The following is a 22,566-nucleotide window of genomic DNA, read 5'->3' on the forward strand; positions in this document are numbered from 1 at the left end:
AATGGGTAAAAGGAGAAGTTCCCCTTCTTCTATCTTCATCTGTTTTGAGAGCAGCACCCGTGTCCATTTGGTCATTTCCACAGCTTTGCAGTTATTAAAAAAAAGCCTGAAATGGAAGCATGGGTTTTGACTTGGGAATCAAGAAAACATTTTGCTTGGGGCATGGGGAGCGGGGGTTCATTTTGGCAAGACAAATGGAAGTGGTGTTTGGTCTGCAAGCTGATCCCCAAAAAAGCAGTGTTTCACTCAGCCCTTAGGAAACAGGCCTCTAAGATCAAGAGATGCTTGTGGCCATGTGGCTTCATTCATGAACGGGCGCCTCATTCCAGTCTCATTGCTTTCATTAGTGTTTCAGTGGTCTTACTCCTTAATGAACCCAAAGTCTTTGGGGTCAGAATCAGTCTCAGTCTTTGTCTAGAACAAATCCTTGCATTTGAGATTCTTCCGTAAGAAGTCTGAAAGCTCCTGGTTTTTCTTATGAAGGGATGTAAGGGAATGTATCAGTGGGATTCCCCAAATTTCAGAGATTTCCAAGATCCAGAGTGGAAGTGTTGTATCCCGTACTGCAGTGTTGTAGTCACCAGCTCCCTCCTCTCTGAAGTCACATGAATGCCTGAGCAGAGTCTACGGAGGGAGAGGAGCACAAGCAGCAGATGCAGAGTAGAGAGAATAGACACGTACTGATTAGATCAACCCCTAGACATGGTGCTGGGATGAACGGTGGCAGCCACGCGAGCAGCAGGGGTTAATGCAGCTGTTGCTTGCCCCCTGCCACCCACATGCATACCCAAGGGGTCTCTGTGCCCTGGATTTTGCAGCAGGCCCCCTCCCCCCATCTAAGTCTTGGCCCCTCTACCAGCCCCACAGCTGTGTAGGCTGTAGGTTTGATGCCCCAGATTAGAGTAAAGCAAGCAGGTGCTGGAAGGCAGCATCAAGAGGCCTCCATCAGGATTTGGCTCAACCGTCAATGCGAATTAGCGCTGCCTTCATATGGTTGGGGCCAGGTTTAATGAATCCTGCAGGCTCTGGCTCCCCGACCAAGCCTAGACTAGACTGCCTCTCTTCTGGGCTGGATGAACCCTTCTGCTTCCTCCCAGCACCCCAGGAAAAAGTCTGTGGTGTCTTTGCTTCACCCTCCCCTTCTCACCGCATCAGGCCCATACGTTATTCCAGTCCAATCCAAACCTGATCTCCTTCTCAGGAAGGCAGTCACTCCAGGCCAGGCAATGCCTCTGGACCCTGGGAGATCCTGAGAGCCAACTCCCCAAACATCCCTCCGCTCTTCTTGTTTGAGGTGGCTCCCTTTTTTTGCGAAGCCCGGTATGCCATTAAGAAAGCAACCGTTTTCATGCTGATTGATGGGTTTTGCTTTGCGCGTTCACAGCTGGGGACCTCGCAGTCTTGTAAGTGGAGCTGTCAGTCCCAGGCTTGTCGTGTCGAGAAGAAAGAAATTGGGGAGGAAAAAAATAAAAGGAAATCACTGTAATCCCTCTGAAATGATTTTCTTGCTGAAAATTGCTAGATCTGGATGGGCTAAGCCAACTGAGTTACCAAGACAACCTCTCCTATCATGAAGATGACCACGTATCTGTTGATTCAAGGACTGCATCCGAGAGTAGGGGTACCGGTCAGCACAAAGAGCCTGGCATGGAGGCCAGCATTGCCAATAGCCTCAGCCGGCAAGCCACCGAAGGGAGCCTGGAGATGGAGACGGCCTTCAGCAATCAGGGATATGAAGGAAATGACGCCACTGACAGCTCATCCGCTTGGAGCCCAGAGGTAGGGTGAATCGCTCTTTGTTACACATGGTGTCTCCGTTCCCTGAAGGCATCGGGAGGGGGGGAGAGCAGGACAAGAGAGACGGAGTGGGAGGAAGCATCAAACTCACAATGTTAGGGGAGAAATTAAATGCAAAATCGATTGGCACAGGACAGGAAAATGGTGGGTGTGTGTGTGTGTGTTGGAGGCAGGGGTGGAGCAGAGGGGAGAAGGTGCCTGGGTGGTTTTTTTCGCTCCTCCCTTTTCCTCATTCTGTTTTATTGCCCAGTTTCTGATATTAATGTTACCGGGGCCATTTGCTGCACCGCAGCATTTGCTACAGGGAGCCTGCTTTGCTGTGAGGAGATGCGGGGACCTGCATCTGGCACATGCATCTGTCAGGATACAGGCTATGATTCCTCAGCAAATCGCTGGCCCCTTCTGGCTGCTTTCTGTTGTTGGGCAGCAAGATGCAGCTGGAAGGTGGCACTAGTGGGGCATCTAGGAACTTTTCTGCTGTATCCAGCTGGTTATTGCCCTGGCCTCCTCTCCTTCGCAAAGGTCTGGGATAAGAAGTGTGTGGAGGGGAAGTGCATGATTCCCAACCAGTCTCCTGCTGATGGAAGGTCCCTGGCACCATTATAACCACCATGCTCACAGCTAAATCAACCCTTATGTTTTCCAGGAGCAAACAAGTTTATCCAGCCCTCTATCCCTTCCCCAGGCAAGGTTGTTGGCCAAGCAGGACTTGACTATATCTAGGGATCTGGTACCTATTTCCAGTGTAACACCCTCCAGAAAACAGTGCAGATTCAAAGGAAGCCGTAAATCTATTCTTACTGATTCCCTTCCCCCACACCACCCTGAACTTCTCTTCTTTGTGATTCGTTTTTTCCATTCCTGTTTTCTCACCTATTAATTTTGGCAGGAATATTATTTTGCATCAAATATTTGAACAAAACAATGCATGCAGGTGGAGTTTCCAAGCTGACACCATTCCCTCAATGCAGAAATTAGCCTCTCCAGCCTAAGAACAAAAGGACTGGTATGGAAATATCCCTTTCCACTGGGCAAGTTCCTTCTGCCCAGCAGAGAACGAAAGCAGCTTCCAGTGGATGGGTTTGTGATGTGTTAAAAGCAGCCATTCAGGATGAGGCATAGAAATAAGCAAGTATATTGGATGCTAGACAAGCCAGTTTTGCATCAATTCAGATACATTAGGACGCCCTGCAAGTGCTGGGCTGACTCTTTGCCATGTGATGCCTGCTGAACTGAGGGCTCTTTATCCATCTTTGCATTTCACACTCATCACTATGGTGCACACTTGCCAGGGAATCCTGAGTGTCCTCTTTTCATTTGTATGCCAAGTGGCCCCACATTTTGCTGCAGGAGCACATATATTAGGATCATTGGAAAGTAAGGCTGGAAGGGACATCACAAAGTCATCTAGTCCAGCCCCCTGCTCAAGGCAGGATCATCCCTAACTAACCTGTCCTAGCTAAGTGTGTGTCTAACCTGCTTTTGAAGGCTTCCAAGGATGTGAACATGCCGGAGGGCAGGGAACAGCTGCAAGCAGACCTGGATAGGTTGCACAAGTGGGCAGAAAACAACAGGATGCAGTTCAACAAGGAGAAATGCAAAGTGCTGCACCTAGGGAGGAAAAATGTCCAGCACACCTACAGCCTAGGGAATGACCTGCTGGGTGGCACAGAGGTGGAAAGGGATCTTGGAGTCCTAGTGGACTCCAAGATGAACATGAGCCGGCAGTGTGACGAAGCCATCAGAAAAGCCAATGGCACTTTATCGTGCATCAGCAGATGTATGACAAATAGGTCCAGGGAGGTGATACTTCCCCTCTATAGGGCGTTGGTCAGACCGCAGTTGGAGTACTGCGTGCAATTCTGGGCGCCACACTTCAAGAAGGATGCGGATAACCTGGAGAGGGTACAGAGAAGGGCAACTCGTATGGTCAAGGGCCTGCAGACCAAGCCCTACGAGGAGAGACTAGAGAAACTGGACCTTTTCAGCCTCCGCAAGAGAAGGTTGAGAGGCGACCTTGTGGCTGCCTATAAGTTCATCACAGGGGCACAGAAGGGAATTGGTGAGGATTTATTCACCAAGGCGCCCCCGGGGGTTACAAGAAATAATGGCCACAAGCTAGCAGAGAGCAGATTTAGACTGGACATTAGGAAGAACTTCTTCACAGTTCGAGTGGCCAAGGTCTGGAATGGGCTCCCAAGGGAGGTGGTGCTCTCCCCTACCCTGGGGGTCTTCAAGAGGAGGTTAGACGAGTATCTAGCTGGGGTCATCTAGACCCAGCACTCTTTCCTGCTTATGCAGGGGGTCGGACTTGATGATCTATTGAGGTCCCTTCTGACCCTAACATCTATAACATCTATGAATCTAAGGATGGAGAGTCCATAACTCCACAAGGCAGCCTGCTCCAGTGCTTCACCACTTTCACACTCAGAAAGTTCCTTCTAATCTCCAATTTAAATGACACCTTCTGAAGCATGAGACCATTGCTCCTGTCCCCTTCAGTCACAGAGAAAGACCCATCTCCAGTCTCTCTATATATACCCTCCAGGTATTTGAGCAGTGCATACAGAATTTCACAGGTCAGACGTGCCTGAGTCCCATTTTTTCTTTACTCTAAGTAGCTGTTCATCCAGTTGAATTGTTCCACATAATGGAAAACTTTTCATGGGGGAACTAAATGTTCTCCCATACCTCAAATACCCAAATACTGTTATGTGCCATTCAAATAGACCTACATTTTGAGACAAAAACTGTAATTTTGTGCTTTTCCAGTGAAGCTTCGGGTGCCATTTCAAGGCTAGGGCCATTTCAAGGCTGTTTCCATAATGACTAGCTTTCTTAGATTTAGCAATTTTTTTTCCTGATAGGAATGTATTTATTTTACTTTCTTAAATGTACATAAATTCTCTTAGCTATTTATGACCTGTTTTCAGAAACAAGCTGTACCACTAGATGTATTTAGCTTAAATCTGGATAGATTTAAGCTAACTACAGCTGTACTGGGAGAGAAAAACTTTTTTTTCACAAAATAGACGGAGGCCAACTGTAACCCTGAAAGTAAATGGATGTTTAGCTATAACTTCAATAGGAGCAGGATTGGCCTTCATGAAGCAGGTGCCTTCTTAGAAACCTGGGCTGTATACACATGTTCAAATGACCTGAGAGAATTCTTCTAGGTTAGTTTTCCTGGTACAAAAAGTTACCCAGGGACATCTACACAGACACTTGAGTGCTGAGTCCTTGAAGAGCAAAGAGCTGGTGGTGCTGATGCTGCACAGCCAGGGGGGCCCTGTGCACACATCTCAGAACACATCTGTGCTTCCTCAGTCTGCCTGGTGACGAATGGCAGCAGTGCACAAGGCAGCTCTGACTGGCTGACTCAGACTGCTCAGTCAGCCTGTGTCTCCCTGCAGCACAATATGGGGTCCCGAAGGGGGCATGTTCTGCTCCCTGCTCAGCTGGAGTAGTAGAGTCCAGCCCATGCAGCACGCTGTCTCCCTGGTAGTGGGGGAAGCAAAGCTCCCTGGGATGCTGAAGGACTGTGCTGCAGCTTGTCTTAGAAGAGAACATACACAAACATTCACTCACCCAGGAGAAGCTCTCCTGGGAGTGATTTCACCCTGGTTGTTCCCGTGTTACTTGTCTCCTGGAGCAGCCATTTTTGCTCTGGGAGAAAAATCCTGAATATCTGTACACTCATGGCTTCTCCTGGGAGAGCAGTGACTCTCCCAGGAGAAACTGGAAGTTTGTATGTGACCTGAAGAAGAGCAGCTTCCAGGCAGCAAAATGCTCTTTGAAAGTACCACTCTAATACAAAACTCCCTAACGGTAGGATAGCCAACCACAGAAGAGTTACTCCACTGGAGAGAGATTTTCAGGTACTATAGAGTTAGCATAGCTCCTGCCCTGCCCCCCAATTCTCACCCACCCACCCACCCACCAGTATAAGGTGCATTGTCAAAACAGCAGTTGCATGCTAGAGACTTCTCTTTGGCTGCCATCTTAGGAACTGCTGGTAGTTAGCCTACAGGCTGCTCTAGATCGTGCCCAGAAGTTAGGCCACTTGGCTCTGGATCAGGAGGAAATTTCAAAAGCCACTAAAATGTAGTTCTCCATAACGAGCGGTAGCAAACCGCAGACACAGTTTGATTTCCCTTCCTTAAAGGCAAATGCAAGGATTAAAAACATGGTGGGATCTGAGTAGAGAATGAAGACGTACAAGGAGATGTGCACCTATATGCAAGTCCATCATGCTCTCTCCTTAAACCGTGCTCCATCCACCAAAGCAGAAGTGAGTTGACAACCAGGCAGTATCACCCCCATTAACTTAAGATCAGGTCCTTCTCCCCAGCCTGCCCTACCTTGTGTTTGCGTGGGCAGAGTCCTGCATCTCCGATGAGCTAAAAGGAGCCCTTTGCTTAGGCTTGTTGGAAACTGTTCGCTCACTCGACCCTTGGGCAGAGTCCCAGGACAGATTGAGCAAGTTGTTTGTCCACTGCATTCTGCAAACACAACCACAAGATCTGTGCAGGCCGTTTGTGCGCACACACCAACTCATGCTCGCTCTCATGCTTGCTTTATCTCTCACGCACCAGTCAGATAACTGCCAACTCCTGCATGAATGGGAAAATACAGGGTTGCCCTCAAAAATGGGCTTACCCATTTGACAGGACAATTCATGAGACGCAGTGGAAGCTTTGGCTTAGTTTGATACATCGACTTCATCAGCGCTTCTTAAGGAATTGCATCCTTATTGCTTAAGACTTCAATAGGTAGAGCCCCGTACTGAAAAGACGTTTTGCTTTAAAAATAAAAGAAGATAAATGTTTGAGGAGGGTGACTCACACCGCGAGTGACAGGCCTTAATTCACCTTCTGGCTATTAACTGAAAATCTTTCCCTAGTACAGTGTATACTCATGTTTAAATACAGATGATTGATCGCTATAGCAACCCCTTTATCACCCGAAACACATTCTGTCTCGAAGATAAAAAGCACCTTTGAACAGAAATGCACACGCACTCCCGACGTGAGGTAAGGTGAGCCCTGGCGAGGTTTTTTTTTATCTTGTTTTATCAAGATAAATGTTTTAAAGAAGCAGGGAAAAAATGGTTGCTTGTGAATTAGTTTGCACCAGTTTCATGGTGCGGCTTCATAAAAACATTGGAGTCCAAAGCGAAGATAAGGTAACAGTGCTTTAGTGGGAGATCTACACAGGAAGAGGAATCAAAGTGTGTTTGATCTGACTCTTTTTCTGTATCCTCACTTCTGTTGTTTTTCCTGCGAGCAAAAGGAAGAAAAGAAGCATTTGCTCGAGAAGATCAGAAAATGGGATTTCCCTCCCATGAGATATTTCAGGATTTTGCATTTTTTGTTATCTTTGTCATGATCATTTTATTATCATATGCAGCGAGACAGCAAAACAGACGGAAATTTTGAAATTTCCCGCAGAACAAAAATTCCCCAAAATGTTGATTTGTGACGATCGTAATATTTTGATAATGTTACCTTTCAAAAGTGTAAAAATGCTTCATTTAGATAAGGTTGGGAAGTAAAAATGAGTTCTTCTGCACTGTAGCCCGGGTGAATCAAAATGATAAAGCTGAAACTTCATCACATTGAAACCAAACCCTCAACTGTTCGTTAAATGAAAAAAAGAAGGTAAAAATTATTCCATTTGACATTCTTGCTATGTAAAATTTTGGCAAAATCAGCGCTCTCCTACTAATCAGAAAACTTTTCTGCTGGAAATGTTGTGAGCAAGTTCTTCTGCTCATGAGACTGCAGGAGACGGATCACAAAATCTGATGGTTAGCTAGGACCGGCCTCTCAAAACCGCACAATGTTTAGATCCAAGGTTTTTGGAATAATTAGTGCCTCTCCAAAACATAAGTGCAAATGGAGACATTTTATTTGAATTGGGACCTTTAAAATCCAACTCCACTCCTATGCGAATGCATGACCATATAATGTTCCCAAGGTAAGAATTGGATTGGCATAACGGGTACAGTATGCATGGATTAAGTGATGGCTGCATTCTCATTGCAAATGGGACTATGTGATAGGGGTGTTACTTTATTGTTAGAAAGTCCAACTATTTTTTCAAGGCATTTAGCTGACAACTGTGTGGTTCTGTCATGCTGGTTCTGCTACGCTTGTGAACCTTCACACCTCCACTGATCTGTGGGTGTTGTGGATATCGTAGTAATTGTATAAGAACATACTTTTATACCTTAATTAATTTATTCTTGATCTGGCAGGAACATGATGGAACACACAATCTTCCAGCTCATCACAGCACCCGTGAGCCCATCTCTAAATGCGGTGACCTAGACATCACCTTTGAGTATAAGGCCTCAAGCCAGAAGTTGGTGGTGACTATCCTAGAGGCAAAGGATATCCCAGACAAGGACCGTAGTGGTGTGAACACGTGGCAAGTTCACACTGTTCTGATGCCCAGCAAGAAACAAAGGGCGAAGACGAGTGTGCAGAGAGGACCCACTCCTGTGTTCAAGGAGAAGATGACCTTCAGCAAGGTGGAGCCAGAAGAGCTGAGTAACTACGCGCTCCGGTTCCGTCTCTACGCTGTGCACAAAATGATCAGGGAGAAGATGATGGGGGAGCAGTTGTTTTACTTGAGCAACCTCAACCAGGAGGGAGAAATGAAGGTGACGCTGGTGCTGGAGCCCCGGAGCAACCTGAGTGTAAGTCTGTTTGAAAGGAGAAGAGGTTCTCAACACAGTGTCACTGGATCAGGGAGGGGGTGCAGTAGGCTTGGCTAATGCTTTGAGCTGGGGAATGGCAACCTATGGCCCGCACGCTGGATCCAGCCCACTGAGCAATATCACCGGTCTCATGAAGCTGGGATGCTGACAGCAGTTTGGCAGCAAAAGATACAGCTGCCGGATCAGGACTGCAGAGCTGGACAGGAGTGGCTGCTGGGTCAGGAGCCAGCAAGGAGAGGGACGCCCACATTCAGAGCAAACTGCGCTGCTTTGGGTAGCTTCTCCTTAAATGTTGCCAGCCCCTGCTTTAAGCCAAGGGCTCCCAACACGCCCCTGACTCACCACCCACCACCACTCAGCTCCTGATTGGCATCCTCCTCGCCATCAGTGAGCATCACCCCGAGTCAGCGGAAGCTTTGTGCTCTGCTCCGTGGTATCTGACAGGACCCTGTCATACGTTCAAGTGAAACCAGCTCTAGAGTTGTTACCCATTGTCAAGCACTAACTTTGTAGGTAGTTGGCTCTTTTTATAACTGGATGGACATTTTTATGGTGTGATCATTACTTTGCACGTGTGGCCAGTCTAAATTTATTGGACAATTAACCAGTGAATGGCGTAATATATGTAACATGTGGCACGAGCCACACATTAGCTCACCTTCTCTGTCATAATTTCCAGCGGGGGGGGGGCACATTTTTTAAGTATCGTTTCTTTCTTTTCTTTTTTTTTTACATAAAACATTATTCTCCTTTGTGAGTATTTGGGACTGGCTCTTTCTGCATAACTCTTCAGCCTGAAGAAGAGAAGGCTGAGAGGGGACTTAGTAGCAGCTTACCGCTACATCAGGGGAGTACATCAAGGGCTCAGTGAACAATCGCCTACCCTGGTAATCTTTAAGAGGAGACTGGACAGTCACCTTGCTGAAGTCACCCGACCCTAGGTGTCCTTCCTGCCTGGCGCAGGGGGCTGGACCCGATGATCTTCCAAGGTCCCCTTCAGCCTTACAATCTATGAATCTATGAGCCTGTCGAGTGTTGGTTCGAGGTTTCAGAACTCGGTGCCCAGTTGCTACCACAAAACGCAGTCACAGCCACAGGCTGGTTAGTGCTTGTGGCAGGTGCTGCAGTACACACAGCCCACGTTTCCATGTTTTCAACCCCAAGTACTTCACATCCACAAGTGCATGTGTTCCAACATTTGGATACTTAATTTTCCTAATCTGGCCCTGACCATCTTGGGCAGCCTCTTGTATGGCCAGAGAGCTTCCCAGCTTGCAGAGAGTCCTTTTGTATAGATAGTGAGCATCATCAGAATAACCAAGCCGGGTTTAGAAGAAGCCTAAGGGAATGTGGTGCCTCACTTGTATGGGATGTGGGTGCTTCTCTCCTTTAGACTCCATTGAGAACCACAGCTTCAAATCCCAGATGGTTATCACATATGATAGCATTGTACCAGGATTATTACTGTGTCATCATTGTGCTGCCAGATACCTAAAGCATGGAAAAGGCTGTGAAAACCCAGAGTGCTTTTTTCAAAGCAGAGACACATGGGAAGAGTGAGGTGTTTCCTATGGGGGGTGAGGGATGTTGTAGCTGTGATAATACCCGAGAGGCAAAGGTTTTTTGGTGGACCAACTGTAGAATTGCAAGAGAACTACACAGTTGGTCCAATGTATGATATAACCACAAATATCCGTGCCTCTCGTTTTTACTGCACTATCAAGTTGTTGGTTTTTTTCTTTTAATGTAGCCAGTCATTTTTTTCTTCTGTGTCCTGAGTGATGATGGCGAAGGAACCATTCTGTTTTCTCCGCAAGCAAAGGGAAAATGAAAAAAAGAAACAGGCTGATTTTTGTGTTACTGTTCAGTCCTTTGTTTGTAACAATAATTATAATAACAGATAACCTTTCCCTTGAAGTCGGGTGACTGAAGAAAATCACTTTGACTCCAGAATACAGTTTCTGCATGGGGTGATATTCTGGAATATTTAATACGTTATTCCACTGTAGCTATCTATGTCAGCCAGTTTCCTGGTACAGACAAGTCCTAAGTTTTTTCACCCTATAAAGGAAACTCCTCATGAGATTAGGCACATAAAATGAATAATAAATCATCTCCTGGGTTGAAGGAGAAGGGAACATGATGCCAACAAGGAAGAAAGCAAGGATATATACAGAAAGTGTCAAAAAAGAAAAGATTGTGCGAGACACGTTCCATCAGAAAGCAATTTTCAGGGAGATTTACTCTCCAGTTGATGCACTAGAATGTATGCTTATCTCAAAGGCTTTGATTTACGCTTGTAATAATACATTAGGCAGGGCTCCTGGTCCTTAGAGAGAGGGTGTTGAAGGATATATTTCTGCAAAATACCGCTGTGATTTAGTCTTCTGCCCCATTGTTTTCGTGCAGATGATTCCTGGTCCTGGGTACCTCTTAAGAGGGGATCTACAAGGTGTAAATTCAAGGGGGAGAGGTGTGAAGCATTCCAGTGACATTCTTTGGTCTTCTTTCTTGCAGAGCGGAGACTCGCAGCTTAGTCTGTCCGCCATCTCCCACAGCGATAGTGCTTCTTCAACACAGTCCCTGTCACACGGAGGGGTGCCAGAGCTGCTGGTGGGGTTGTCATACAACGCCACGACTGGACGGTTGTCAGTAGAGATGATCAAAGGCAGCCATTTCCGAAACCTCGCTGTTAACAGGCCGCCCGGTAAGTGAAGTCCCCTGTCACATCGCCTGCTATTCATCCAGGGGGTTGGCTATTCATACAGGGGGTTGGACTAGATGTGACCTCCTGAGGTCCCTTCCAGCCCTTGCTTTCTATGATCTGTGCCATCAAGTCAGAACTTAACTTTAGTTCCTTGAGGCCAGTTTTCAGCATTTGGATACCAAGTTACAGATTTTGCCAGTTCAGGAGCAAATTAGAATTTTACATTCGATTGTAATAATTTTTTTTAATCCTAATAGATATGTTGGTGAATTTTCCAGTACAATCTGACTATGAGACCTATGATATAGCCTTCACTGCTGTTACTTGAGTGCCTCAGAGTCTTTAATGCATTTGCCCTCTCAAAGTCCCCCTTGAAGGAGAGAAGTGCTTATGATGCCATTTTACAGATAAAAGACTGAGCCACAGAGGGGCTAGGTGACTTGTTCAGTCTTCACTCCCAGTCAGTCCCTGGCTTCCTAGCTGAGGCTGCCGGGTGGTGTCCGCAGAGGAGGTATTTGTCGTGACGTAGTTACCTGCCTACTGGGAGCTGGCTGAAGCCCCTTTCACCACAGGCACCGAACAGCCCCCTTCTGGCAAACGTTTTGGGATGCTCCTGCCTTGCACTAGATCTGAACTAGGGATTTATAGATCAAAACTCTTTGAGGCCTTGATCTTGCAAGGTGTTGCTTTGGCCCTTGTTCAACACAGCACTTAAGCAAATACTGCAATTTACAGCCATGAGCACATCCATTGGAAGACTTCGGTGCCTTGCTGGACCGCAGCCAGAGTGCTCTGCACTTTGCAGAATTAAGCCCCCTCTTCTGTCGCCAGTCCCTCAAGCGCTAAGGGCATGTTTACACGGCAGTCGAAGGAGTGAGTGAAGCTTATGTAGATGTTAACTGAGCCAGCTTTTAACTAGCTTATTACTGCTAGCAATAAAGCTATGGTAGCTCAGTGTTGGCTGGCTCCCAATATCTATTCTGCACCTTGGGCATGTTTTGCAGTGCATACTGAGCTCTGTTTTGCCAGTTATGCTGATATCAGGACCTGAAAGCTGGTTCGCTCGCTCCTTTGACTGCAGCCTACATGTACCCATGTCCTATCTGTCACAAATTCAGGGTTCACTGCAGCTTTTCTGCCCTTCCCGAGTGCATCTGTCACAGGTCTCGATCGAGCCCCTTGCTCTTTCCTGCCTTAGGACAGAATTCCTCTTCAGTCAGCCCTGGGCTGCAATGCCCTGTGTGTCAGCTGCACATCTGATTTGGCTCAAGCACTTGCAGTTCTTTCCTTTTGGAGCCAGGGACCAAACAGACTCCGTAAAGCCAAAGTAATGCTGATTTCTCAGTAGGAAACTAAGCACTGGAAAAAAATACAGTGTAGACAGGCTATTTGCATGTCTGTCTTCCTTACATCCTCTGATGGGCACACAACTTTTCCAAACATCCCGAGTAGGCTTCTGTTTCCAAGTCTGGTTCCCTACTTTGCTGCCCTTCCCCCAGCAATGTAGCATTACTGAAGAGTTAGCTCTGGCAATCAATACTTACTTAACCTACACTTATGTGAGTGGCCACACTACAATGTTCAACTTGGGTAATCAATGGTGCTGCATCCAGAGATGTCACTAGGACTTTTGGAGACAGTACCCGTGCCTCGTTGGGTTGCAGTATACTGACCCAGGCTGATTCTTTCCCAGTGGACTGTGGGAGGACGTGTCTGTACTGGACAAGGAATGGGGAACTGGAAGATTTTCAGTACACAAGTGATTTAGCCTTTATTGCCATAGCAAAGTAGACGTAGCCTACCAACCTAAGTGAATGTTTCATTCAGGTTTAGCCAATAATCCCAGATGAGACCTCTAGCCTGGATCCAAAGCATGATTCTACCTCAGTGAGGGGTTGATGTGCAAGGATGGGAGCAGGTTAAGGGGAAAATCTCAGTAAGAACCCAGTAGCAACATCCTGAGCTCTTGGTTCTTCTCTGTGTGCAGGGCCTTGGTGCTTCCTGGTTTAACCAGCTGTGTAGGCTGGTCAGAGTTTGCAAAATTGTCTGACATTGTCCGTTAACATCTGGTAAGCGCTGGCTGCTAGATGACTACCTTGACTCATTCTTCCCCTTCCTGCTCATACCAAACAGACTCCTATTGAGTTAAACCCATATATATATTCATGTAGTAAACAGGATACCAATAATCAGGCAATGTACAGGAATTCATAAGTTATTCCAGGGCAGCTTCATATCCATCACAACCTGCTTCTTGCCTCCGAAGTCGCATTGTACGATTATTTTCCATTGTCTACTGAATTTACAGTCCTGTAAAGTTTCCGGTAACATGATGGGAGGGAAAAGTCTGTTCAGATGGAGACACTCCAAACTCAAACTGGCTCTCCTAGCCATTGCTGATGTTACAGTGGAGCACTGTGGGATGCAGGCCGCTGCTCTCTGGATGACAGCTTAAAGCAAGGGTTGTGAAGGAGGGAGTAACTAAAAATCCCAGCTTGCTTGCTGTTGAAATGTGAGGTAGCCTTGGTTTCCTGGTTGGTATTTCTCTCCCATTCGGTTGTTCCAGGTGGGGGGAACGAGCTATTTTTGACAGCGCAGTGGGAACTTCAAGCATTACCGTGCTTGTAAAGTGTTGTGGAACACCTGAAGTGTGTAAAAGGCTGGAAACCCAACCTGCTACTCAGAGACACTCCTGCAGGACGGGAGCGAGCGGCATACTGCATGTAAACTCCCATGCCCTAGCCCTGCTGGCTCAGGAGACGGGAGAGAGGAGTGTAATGTTTACTCGCCATATGGCACTTGGCAGATGCTCCGGGGAGGCGACACGAGGGATGAGATCTTCCCACACACACAGATTGCACAGTAGCTGCAGAGCGACTCAGTGGAGACTGCTGCAGCCCAACGGACAGCGTAGCCTCTGCCGCCTCTTTGACACGTGCACACACGCACACCTGTTGTCACCACCCCAGTGTGGGAGGCAACAATGGGGATCCGCACAGCCATGAATCCTCTACTCCATGCTCCATCCCTGCCTTGGCCCTGCTCTTGGCCCCATGCACAAGGGAGCTCCCTGCCTTGGGTCCAACAAGCAGGCCTGTACGTAAGCCCTGCCTCATGCACGGGGGGACTGCTGCCTCGGGGGGCTCCCAGCGGGTAGAGGGGACTGGAGTTACAGTGGTTTGGAATAGCAATGTCCTAGGTTTAAAGCAGAAGTCAGATTTCTCTGGGGACAGAGGCTTTTACCCTGGGATCCTGTAGACATTGTCCCACTTATGTACACGTGAAGTACCTAGGAAGTACTAGGATATTTTTTCGGGGGGTGGGATGGAGAAATCCAGACTAATTTAAGATAATTGCCATCCAAGCTGCCTCAATGACTGTTCTCTGCACCTGTTTTGATGAGAGTCTGGGGCAATCAGACGTGGGATAAACCGGTCTGTTTTCAGCTGTGCACTCTGCAGGGGCTCAAAGGGACATGGGTTTGAGTGAGGAAAAGGGCTTTTTTTTGCTGGATTTACCTTGCACATTATCAGCGGTTTAAAACAATGTTATTGACAGCGGAGTCAATTAAATTTGGAAACCGTCATTGTTTATCCAGGAAAAATGGAGGGGTCCAGCGGCATACTGATGGGTACATTGTGGTGAGTGTGTACAATGCTGAGGTTAACTATAGGTGCACGTGAGAAGTTCTAAGAGGCTTGAATCTCTGAGGGTTGAGAGTAGTTTGGGTCAGGAGTGAGTGCAAAGAGGGGCCCAACTCTGCACTCCTAATTCACCTGAGCCACTCTGCTGCCTCCGCAGGGCACATTGAACAAGTCCTGAAGGAAAGGCCACAATAGCAGGCCCCTGACAATGAGTGTGAGTGTGTGTGTGTGTGTGTGTGTGTGTATGTGTGTGTGTGCGAGCGAGTGAGCGAGCGAGAGAACCTCCACGCATTATTTTGTTGTGCTTTTCTTGCGATACATCTCTTTAAGTGCTGACATCTTCGGGTACAGGCAGATGTAACGATTGTCTTGCTATCAGAGGAAACGGATGCAAGCTGTTCTGATACAGCTGGTGTCTGCACGGTTCTGTAATGATACCAGCAGAGCAAACCTGCGCCAGCTTTATTAAACCTGCTTCACTTAGAGTTGGGGCAGCTTAACTCACTTATATCCCTACAGGCTCAGGCACATGTAATGGTTAGGTCGGGGTATCAAGCTCACCCTGATTTCTAGACCAGGTCTGGACCCAGCAGTGGTGTGAGTGGTGGCACTGGGTTGGCACAGCTATCACTTGCTGTCTCTTGCCTCCAAAGGTCCCATAGCCCTGAACTCTGTAGCAGGCTCCCCCCGAATTCCTGGGCCCGTGAGAAGCCCCACAGGCCAAAGGAAATGACTCTGGGGGCCAGATATGGCCCACGAGCTGTATATGTGACACCCCTGAGTTAGGTCACATCAGGTACTGAACATTTCCAAGCATCAAATCCCTCCCCACTTTTTAAAGCAGCTGAAATATATGTTTGTCTGTCCTTTCAGTATCTTATATATGATCTATAGCACATACTTCACCTTATTTAGTCCTACAAATCATCATCTTGTGCTAACGTTTTGCTCCGTTATATAAAGGGAGAACTCTTCTTTCCTTCCTCCATGTTCTCCTAATTTTGTTGGGGACGGAGGATGGCTCTGGGGTTTATATTTTTGTCCCTTGCCTTTCATGAAGTATTCACAAAACAGGCATCCTTTGGAAGTGAATAATGGCTGTGACCTGCAACCTTGATACATGTTCTTGCTATTATGTAATATTATTAATTGTGGTAGCACCTGAGACCCAGGAAGAAAGCCAAAAAGATCCATTATTCCCAGCAGCACATAGACACAATATAGATAGTCCCTGCCCCCCTGCTAGACATTTGCCGGTGCCCTGTTTGATGTCACTGTTTCTTTGCAGTCTTCATTTCTTCCCCTTTGCCATTTCTTTGGGGGATTTACGTTAATGTAAAAGGCAGCTTGACAAAGACTATTGTGAAGACGTCCTGTCTAGTAAGAAAAACCATCACCGCTTTGCAGCAAGTGCAGGATGAATCACACATGATAATTACAACCCTACGTGATCATTATTATACCAGCAGCATATTAACCCCATTAAACAAATACAAAAGGATTAATGTTGGAAAAGAGAAAGAAAGAGCACATTTAAAGGTTCCATTAGGAAAGGGGAAAGTTCCTGGAGGAGAGATCAACAGGCGGAGGGTAAAAACAAATCGTAGTCGACACTGTGGGCATCAAGGCTGGCAGGTACAAGAGACCGCAGCATTCCTGTCCACAGACGTGACCCTCGTTGCTGTGCTATCCGAGCACCTCCCCATCTGTCGTGAGTTGTAGCCTCTCAACATGCCCAAGAGCTGGGGCAGTCCTTGTTGCCCCTACTTTAGAGGTGAGGAGCTGAGGAACAGCTAATCACAGAGAAGTGGGGCTGCAGAGACCTCCAGAGGTCATTTATTCCAACCCCTGCCTCATCCCTATCCAAACCAGCCCGTACAAATCCATCACCCAAACTCTTTGTAAAACCACTGTCAACCCCAACACAGCGCAAGACATCACACCTGAACCTGCCACGTAAAGCAAGGGAACCACAGCAGCCAACGTCCTTAAAAGGTTGTTAATGCATGCTCAAGAGATCCCAGGTAGAGGCTCATGCCTCCGGCTACAGAGGAAAGCAACCCCCGGTCCACCATCCCAATCTGACGGTGGGGTAAAATTCCTTCCTGACCCCAAATGCGGCAGTCGGTCTAACACTGAGAGGAGGTGCAAGACCCTGTAGTCAGGAACCTGCAGCTTTGAGTCCCAGCAGAAGCATTGGCACTACCCAGTTGGTCCCTCCAGCCTTGGCTGCAGCCAGTGTCCAATGCCTTTGAGGAAGGCCTTGCCCTGGGGATGAAGTGCCTTGCCCAGGCTCACACTGAGAGTCCCTACTGAGCCAAAAATTGAAGGTGGGCGTTTGGAGTCCCAGTCTGGAGCCCTCAAACAATACCATCCTTTCTGCCCTGCACTTTTTGGGTAAGGGAGACACATAGCCAGGTCACACCAGGAGTTTTCACAGGTCTCATTGGCTTGAGAAACTCAGAACCTGATGGGTTGTGAGTTTGCGCAGTGCTTGACGTGTGACACCTGCCCAGGGTGGGCCGTGGTCTGTAGGGGCAGGGTGGATGGCATCCTCATGCCAGCTTTGATCTAACACTGGTAACAAGAGCAGTGAGGAGGTGGCGACATGGATTTCCATACAGGCTGCAGGTGCCTGTTGCACTTGGGGTCCCAGCGGGCTGCTGTGACTTCACTGCCATCACTGGCTAAGCTAGCAAGGGTGAAGGCAGTATGGAAAAGCCAGCCCACATCACAGTCACACTTCCACTCACTATTGTAGACTTACCGTTAGTCTCACATTTGCACCTGGATCATTTCCCTTCTGAATTTCAAACTCCCTTAGTTTATACTTGAAAAAGACATGGATAAATCTAGAACTTGGGGTCAGATTTGGGTTAAATTATGAGAAGTTGTAGCTGTTTGCCACAAAACCTTCCTTTGAGACTATTCCACCCAGTCCAGCAATGTCTCTCCATGTTTACAACCCCCGGTAGGATTTGGGATCCGTGTAACTACATTTAATGCCACTCAGAATTTCTGCAGTCTCTATTGAGGATAACTTGGCAGATTTTAGAGCCAGATCTGGGTGGCTGGGGATCTGATGATAACTCAAGGAGAGTCACGTGATCTGGTAAATAAGGTAAACTGGTAGTTGATGAAGGGTGCATATTTAGCATTCATATTGCTTTCAAGGAGCCATTTAAGTAATAGCAAGAAATGCTGTCTGCTGCAGAGGAGATGTAAAGTATCATCCTGTGTCCTGACTTTTAACACATGTCGCTCTGCCTAAGCTACCATAGAAGATAATGAGAGCGTAAGTAACCAACGGCAAACATTGAAGTCCACAGCTCCAGACATGATCGTGTCGGGAGTGTATTGTAGATGCCCTCCTGACTGATAGGTGAGGCATTGAACAGGGAATCCCCAGAGTTGAAAGTCTGGATTGCCATAGCATCTAGACTGGGGCTACTGTGTCCTCCGCACATCAGGCCCAGGAGGGAGACCTGTAAGAGACTCAGCTGGAGCTTACAGACATAGTTCTAGGCCTCGCCTGCAGTTGACACATGTGATTGCAGTGCAGGTCAGTGCAGCTGGGAGTTTTAATTTCCCTATGAAACCTAGGCTATCTAGACTGGCCAACAGTCAGGATGCAGTAACACAGTGGGGGCCAACCCCTTTGGCAGACCTAGCACAAGCTAGCCCCACACCCTTCCCAAGCGCCACTCCAGTCCCCTTCTCCTGCCTGATCTGCTGCTCTGCTTTCTGCTCTCTGCTCTGTGTTCCCTGCCTGACCTGCTGCTTTGCTTCCTGCTATGTGCTCCCTGTCCAGTCTCCTCCCCTGGTATGTTCCCTGCCCTATCTGCTGCTGTGCTGCCTGTCCCCTCCCTGATCTGCTGGGTGCCACACACAGAGGCTGCCCATGCCCCTTGTGGCACTTCTGCCACTGGGTTGGCCAGCCAGCCCTGCACTAATGCCAGCTTTACAGCAGACTGGCTACCTGAATTAGTGCAGAGGGGATCCAGGGAGCTGACGCTGTTCTTCAGTACCCTTTGTCTCATGCCTTAAATAACCCATGCAAGCCAATGGCTGAAGAGGGGAGTTGGGTGAGTACCCAAGTTATACATTGATTAACTCCTTGGGAAACACTTTAAATATTTTGACAAGGAGGTGCTGGGAAAGAGCCAGGGAAGCTCACCCTTTCGGTAACAACAGCTATCCAGCAACTGTCTTTAACACAAGTATTTCAGTGTAAAAGTAAATGCTGAAAAGGCATATTTCACTCTACAAACCCAGTCCTTAGAAGAATACTAAATGTAGCTCTGTCTGAGTCAAAGGAACACCAAGCTCATTTTGCAGCTACGTAGCTGCTGATTCCAGCCCCGACTCTCATATCTTTAAGGCAAGAAAAAAATAAAATAAAATCCAGAAATAAATAGAAGAAAATACACCAGTTCCCAGGGTAACAATTTGTGAATCCCAAATCAGTTGGAGGTAACTATTTAAAGCCAATCTGCAGAGAACCGAACGAATGGCAGGGGACATGGTGGTAGGCCATAAAATAAATCCATGCTTGTGGATACCACTCCAATAAGCGTAAAAATAATAATGAGGGTGTAAGGTTCTTTGTCATTGGGCTGCAGCTGAGTTACTGTTTTCGTAGCTGAAAATATCATCGTCCATTAGCTGGAGAGCGGTGTTTGTTTTACACATTCTGCCTTCTGTTGCTCTAATACACTGGGCATGCTGAACGCTAGATCCAGGAGCTGGGGCGGCAAGGATTTCCTCTAGCACATCGCTCACTGATCAAATTCCTTCTCTCTTCCTGAGGCTCTCAGGTAAGTGCAAAACCTACCATGGAAACCTATGTTTTTCCTCTTGGAGAAAGGATGAGGCATACTGTGCAGCTAGAGGAGTATTTGCATTAGTGTTCAGAGCTAAGTGAGATATCTTGGGGCAACACTATAGATGTACCTTTATAGGACAGACGTAACCATTATATTTGTATTGGATGGAACTGGTTGAAGCTGTTGCAACGTAAGTGTTATGTCTTCACGCTCCTATAGTGATATAATGATTTTACTAAAATTATAACATTTCATTCCGGGTTCAAGCTCCAGCAGTTTTGTATGATTGTTGGAGCATGAACACATAACACTTACATTGCAGCAGCTGATGGGTGCTTCTGAGAAGCACCATCTCCTTCCCTGGTAAAGCACTGGGAAGTGACACGTGTCTAAAACGGTTGATCTCAACCTGTTTAGACTCTAGGCCTCCCTTGGATAATTCCAGCTCTTAGTTTTCACTCATTTTCTGATTACAAAAAAATATTAGAGCAATCCGTCTGTTGCAGAGGACTCAGACCACATCAGGGCAGAGTGGTTTTAACACTGGATTCCTATTTGAAATCTCTGGGTTTATCTTGTGAACCATTTTGTGCACCTAACAGTGCTAACATTGCATGGCACCCCGCATCACCCTTGAAAGGATCTCAAGGCACCCCAGCATGCTGGGGCACCCTGGTTGAGAGTCACTGGTCTAGACTCTTTTGCTTAGGCTGGTCTAGACTTGCTGGTCTAGGCTCTTTGATCCTTCTTTGCTTCTCCGAGGTGCTATGAAGGTCAGTTCATGAAACAGTGAGAGGTACTGAGGTACTCCGGTGAAGGACCTCCAGAACGTAGGCTAGCTACCCCATTAGGCAGAAAGCATTTCAGCTCAGAGAGGGCGGATACCATTTCCACACTCACGCTTAAGGAAAGTAGGACACTTTTGTCCTGAGTGTAACTTCACTAACTTCAACACAGTGATGTGAGGGATGACTTTCACGTGGGAAATTGAGACCAGAGAGCTTTACCTCCTGGAGCAGCAGGCAGTTCAGAGAGGCTGGAAGGGGTTATGGAAAGAATCATGATTAAGAAGGGCAGATCCTCGTGCCAGAATGTGGATTGTGGAAGCGTACCAGTTCAGACCAGTGCCTTTCTGTGCACAGCCACTCCTTTGTCTCTAGTCAGCTTGGTGGGTAAAATGTTTCCTGTGGTACAAGCAACGCCAGAAGGTTGCAAGGGCCCTGCTCTGGTGTTACCACTGAATCTCTCCTGATTTACACTGGGGACATCTACAGGTACGCTTTCCTGTAGAGTTGACTAAATAGCTCTGCACTAAAGCATCAGTGTCTACATGTGCAGTGCTATTAGGCCAGAGTAAACTAATTAACTCCACCATAGGATAGTACTATCACATAGGATAGTACCAACACAAGTACTCTCCTATGGCGGAGTTATTTACTCCACTGCAACACGTGTAGATGGTGACCAGGGCCGGCTGGAGCATGAGGGTGCTACAGTGCGGGGGGGCTGCCTGCCAGTTAACTCTGCACTGGAGCACCCTCGTGCCCCAGCCAGCCCCTGCATGGCACATTGAGCTGGGGCAAAACAGCTCCGGGCTGGCAAGCTGATGCCCACCCCCCCAGGACCCAGCTCAACGTGCTGCAGTCCTGTGTGCGTGTGTAAATGTTGTGCCTGGGAGCAATAAACTCCAGTGTGAACTACACCAGAGTTTATTTAGGCATACTAATTGCATGTGTAGATGGTGTCCAGGGCTCATCCCTTGCCACACAACTGAGCAGCAGATGCTAATCTACGCCTTCCAAGAAGGTCTGACTTTCCAGTGTCCTCTCACCGTGTGGATCCTCAGTGGCGTCTGTCAAAGGCACTGGCTTTGCTCCTGAGTTATAGATCCCAGGCTTGGCCGGGGGGCTACCACTATCACGACTGCAAGGAGCCCACTGCGTTCACGCACGGAAGATTAATGGGGACATTCAGAAACTGCCCCTTGCAGGGGTGGGACCTGCCCCGTCGTCATTAGGTGGTGCCATTACACTTCAGTGCTGTTAACCGTTTTCCTACTGACCACCTTTGCTGAACTTTATGGATAATTCAACCCAAGGCCCAGCATATTGGGTCTAGAGACAGCAAGGAAGCTAGTTCATGAGAGGGGGCAAATTCAGAGCTCACGCCTTCTCTCTGTTTTCCCTGAGAAATACCTGACTATCTGAAGCGGGGATGGAAAGAAAAGCTGAAAAAATGAACTTCACATGATAGATGTTGGCGGAGCTGTTTACTGCCTTACTGAAAAGCAGTCTGAGCCCAGGGACGAGGGGAATAGGGGCCAAGATAAGGTCTTCTGTCCGGGAGCCTCTGTCTCCTCTGTGCCCATGCCACCAATTTATCCTTTCAGTTTGCCTCATGCTAAATGAAAGAACATATGTTTCCCTAGATACCCCGGGGTATCTGCTGGGTGAATATGTTGATGTTTTGTGAAAAATGTGACGTTGGAATTTTATGAAGCGTTAGCAAAGATGTTTCCTGATTTATTTTTTCCTCTCTCCACCTCTAAGGCTGTCTGATTCCCCCTGCCGTCCAAAATCAACTCTTTTGAAATCCAAAATAACTTTTTTTGGGGAAAAAGAACCCATGATTTCTGCCCCCGCCTTAACTAGACTTGACCTACAAGAAGCCTCAGTAGGCCTTTCTCCAGAGGCCAGGCTTTCTGGTTACTCCATGACAAATTTCTATCAGGGAAGTTGGTTAAAATATTAAAATCCCGACAAGTACTAGAAGGAATCCTCTGCTTGGCGTCAATCTTCATTTGAGCAAGAAAAGGACTACATTTGTATTTTTGTTTAAATTCAGCCCCAGAGAGTCGCAGAGAGAGTG

The 22,566-nt window shown here is 47.4% G+C and overlaps 1 protein-coding gene across 3 annotated transcripts in view; it reads left to right on the top strand.

Annotated features, from left to right (window-relative positions):
* The window catches only part of SYT16 (synaptotagmin 16), a 166,592-nt gene that overhangs the window by 132,090 nt on the left and 11,936 nt on the right, over nucleotides 1-22,566 (top strand). For all 3 annotated transcript variants that reach the window (XM_019494104.2, XM_059723379.1, XM_019494103.2), the window contains 3 exons: nucleotides 1,523-1,779; nucleotides 8,057-8,500; nucleotides 11,039-11,228. In XM_019494104.2, coding sequence (XP_019349649.1) covers nucleotides 1,523-1,779; nucleotides 8,057-8,500; nucleotides 11,039-11,228 — 891 coding nt within the window. The remainder of the gene's footprint in view (nucleotides 1-1,522; nucleotides 1,780-8,056; nucleotides 8,501-11,038; nucleotides 11,229-22,566) is intronic.

This window comes from Alligator mississippiensis, chromosome 2 (assembly GCF_030867095.1).
Source record: "Alligator mississippiensis isolate rAllMis1 chromosome 2, rAllMis1, whole genome shotgun sequence".
In the NCBI taxonomy this organism is placed as follows: domain Eukaryota; kingdom Metazoa; phylum Chordata; order Crocodylia; family Alligatoridae; genus Alligator; species Alligator mississippiensis.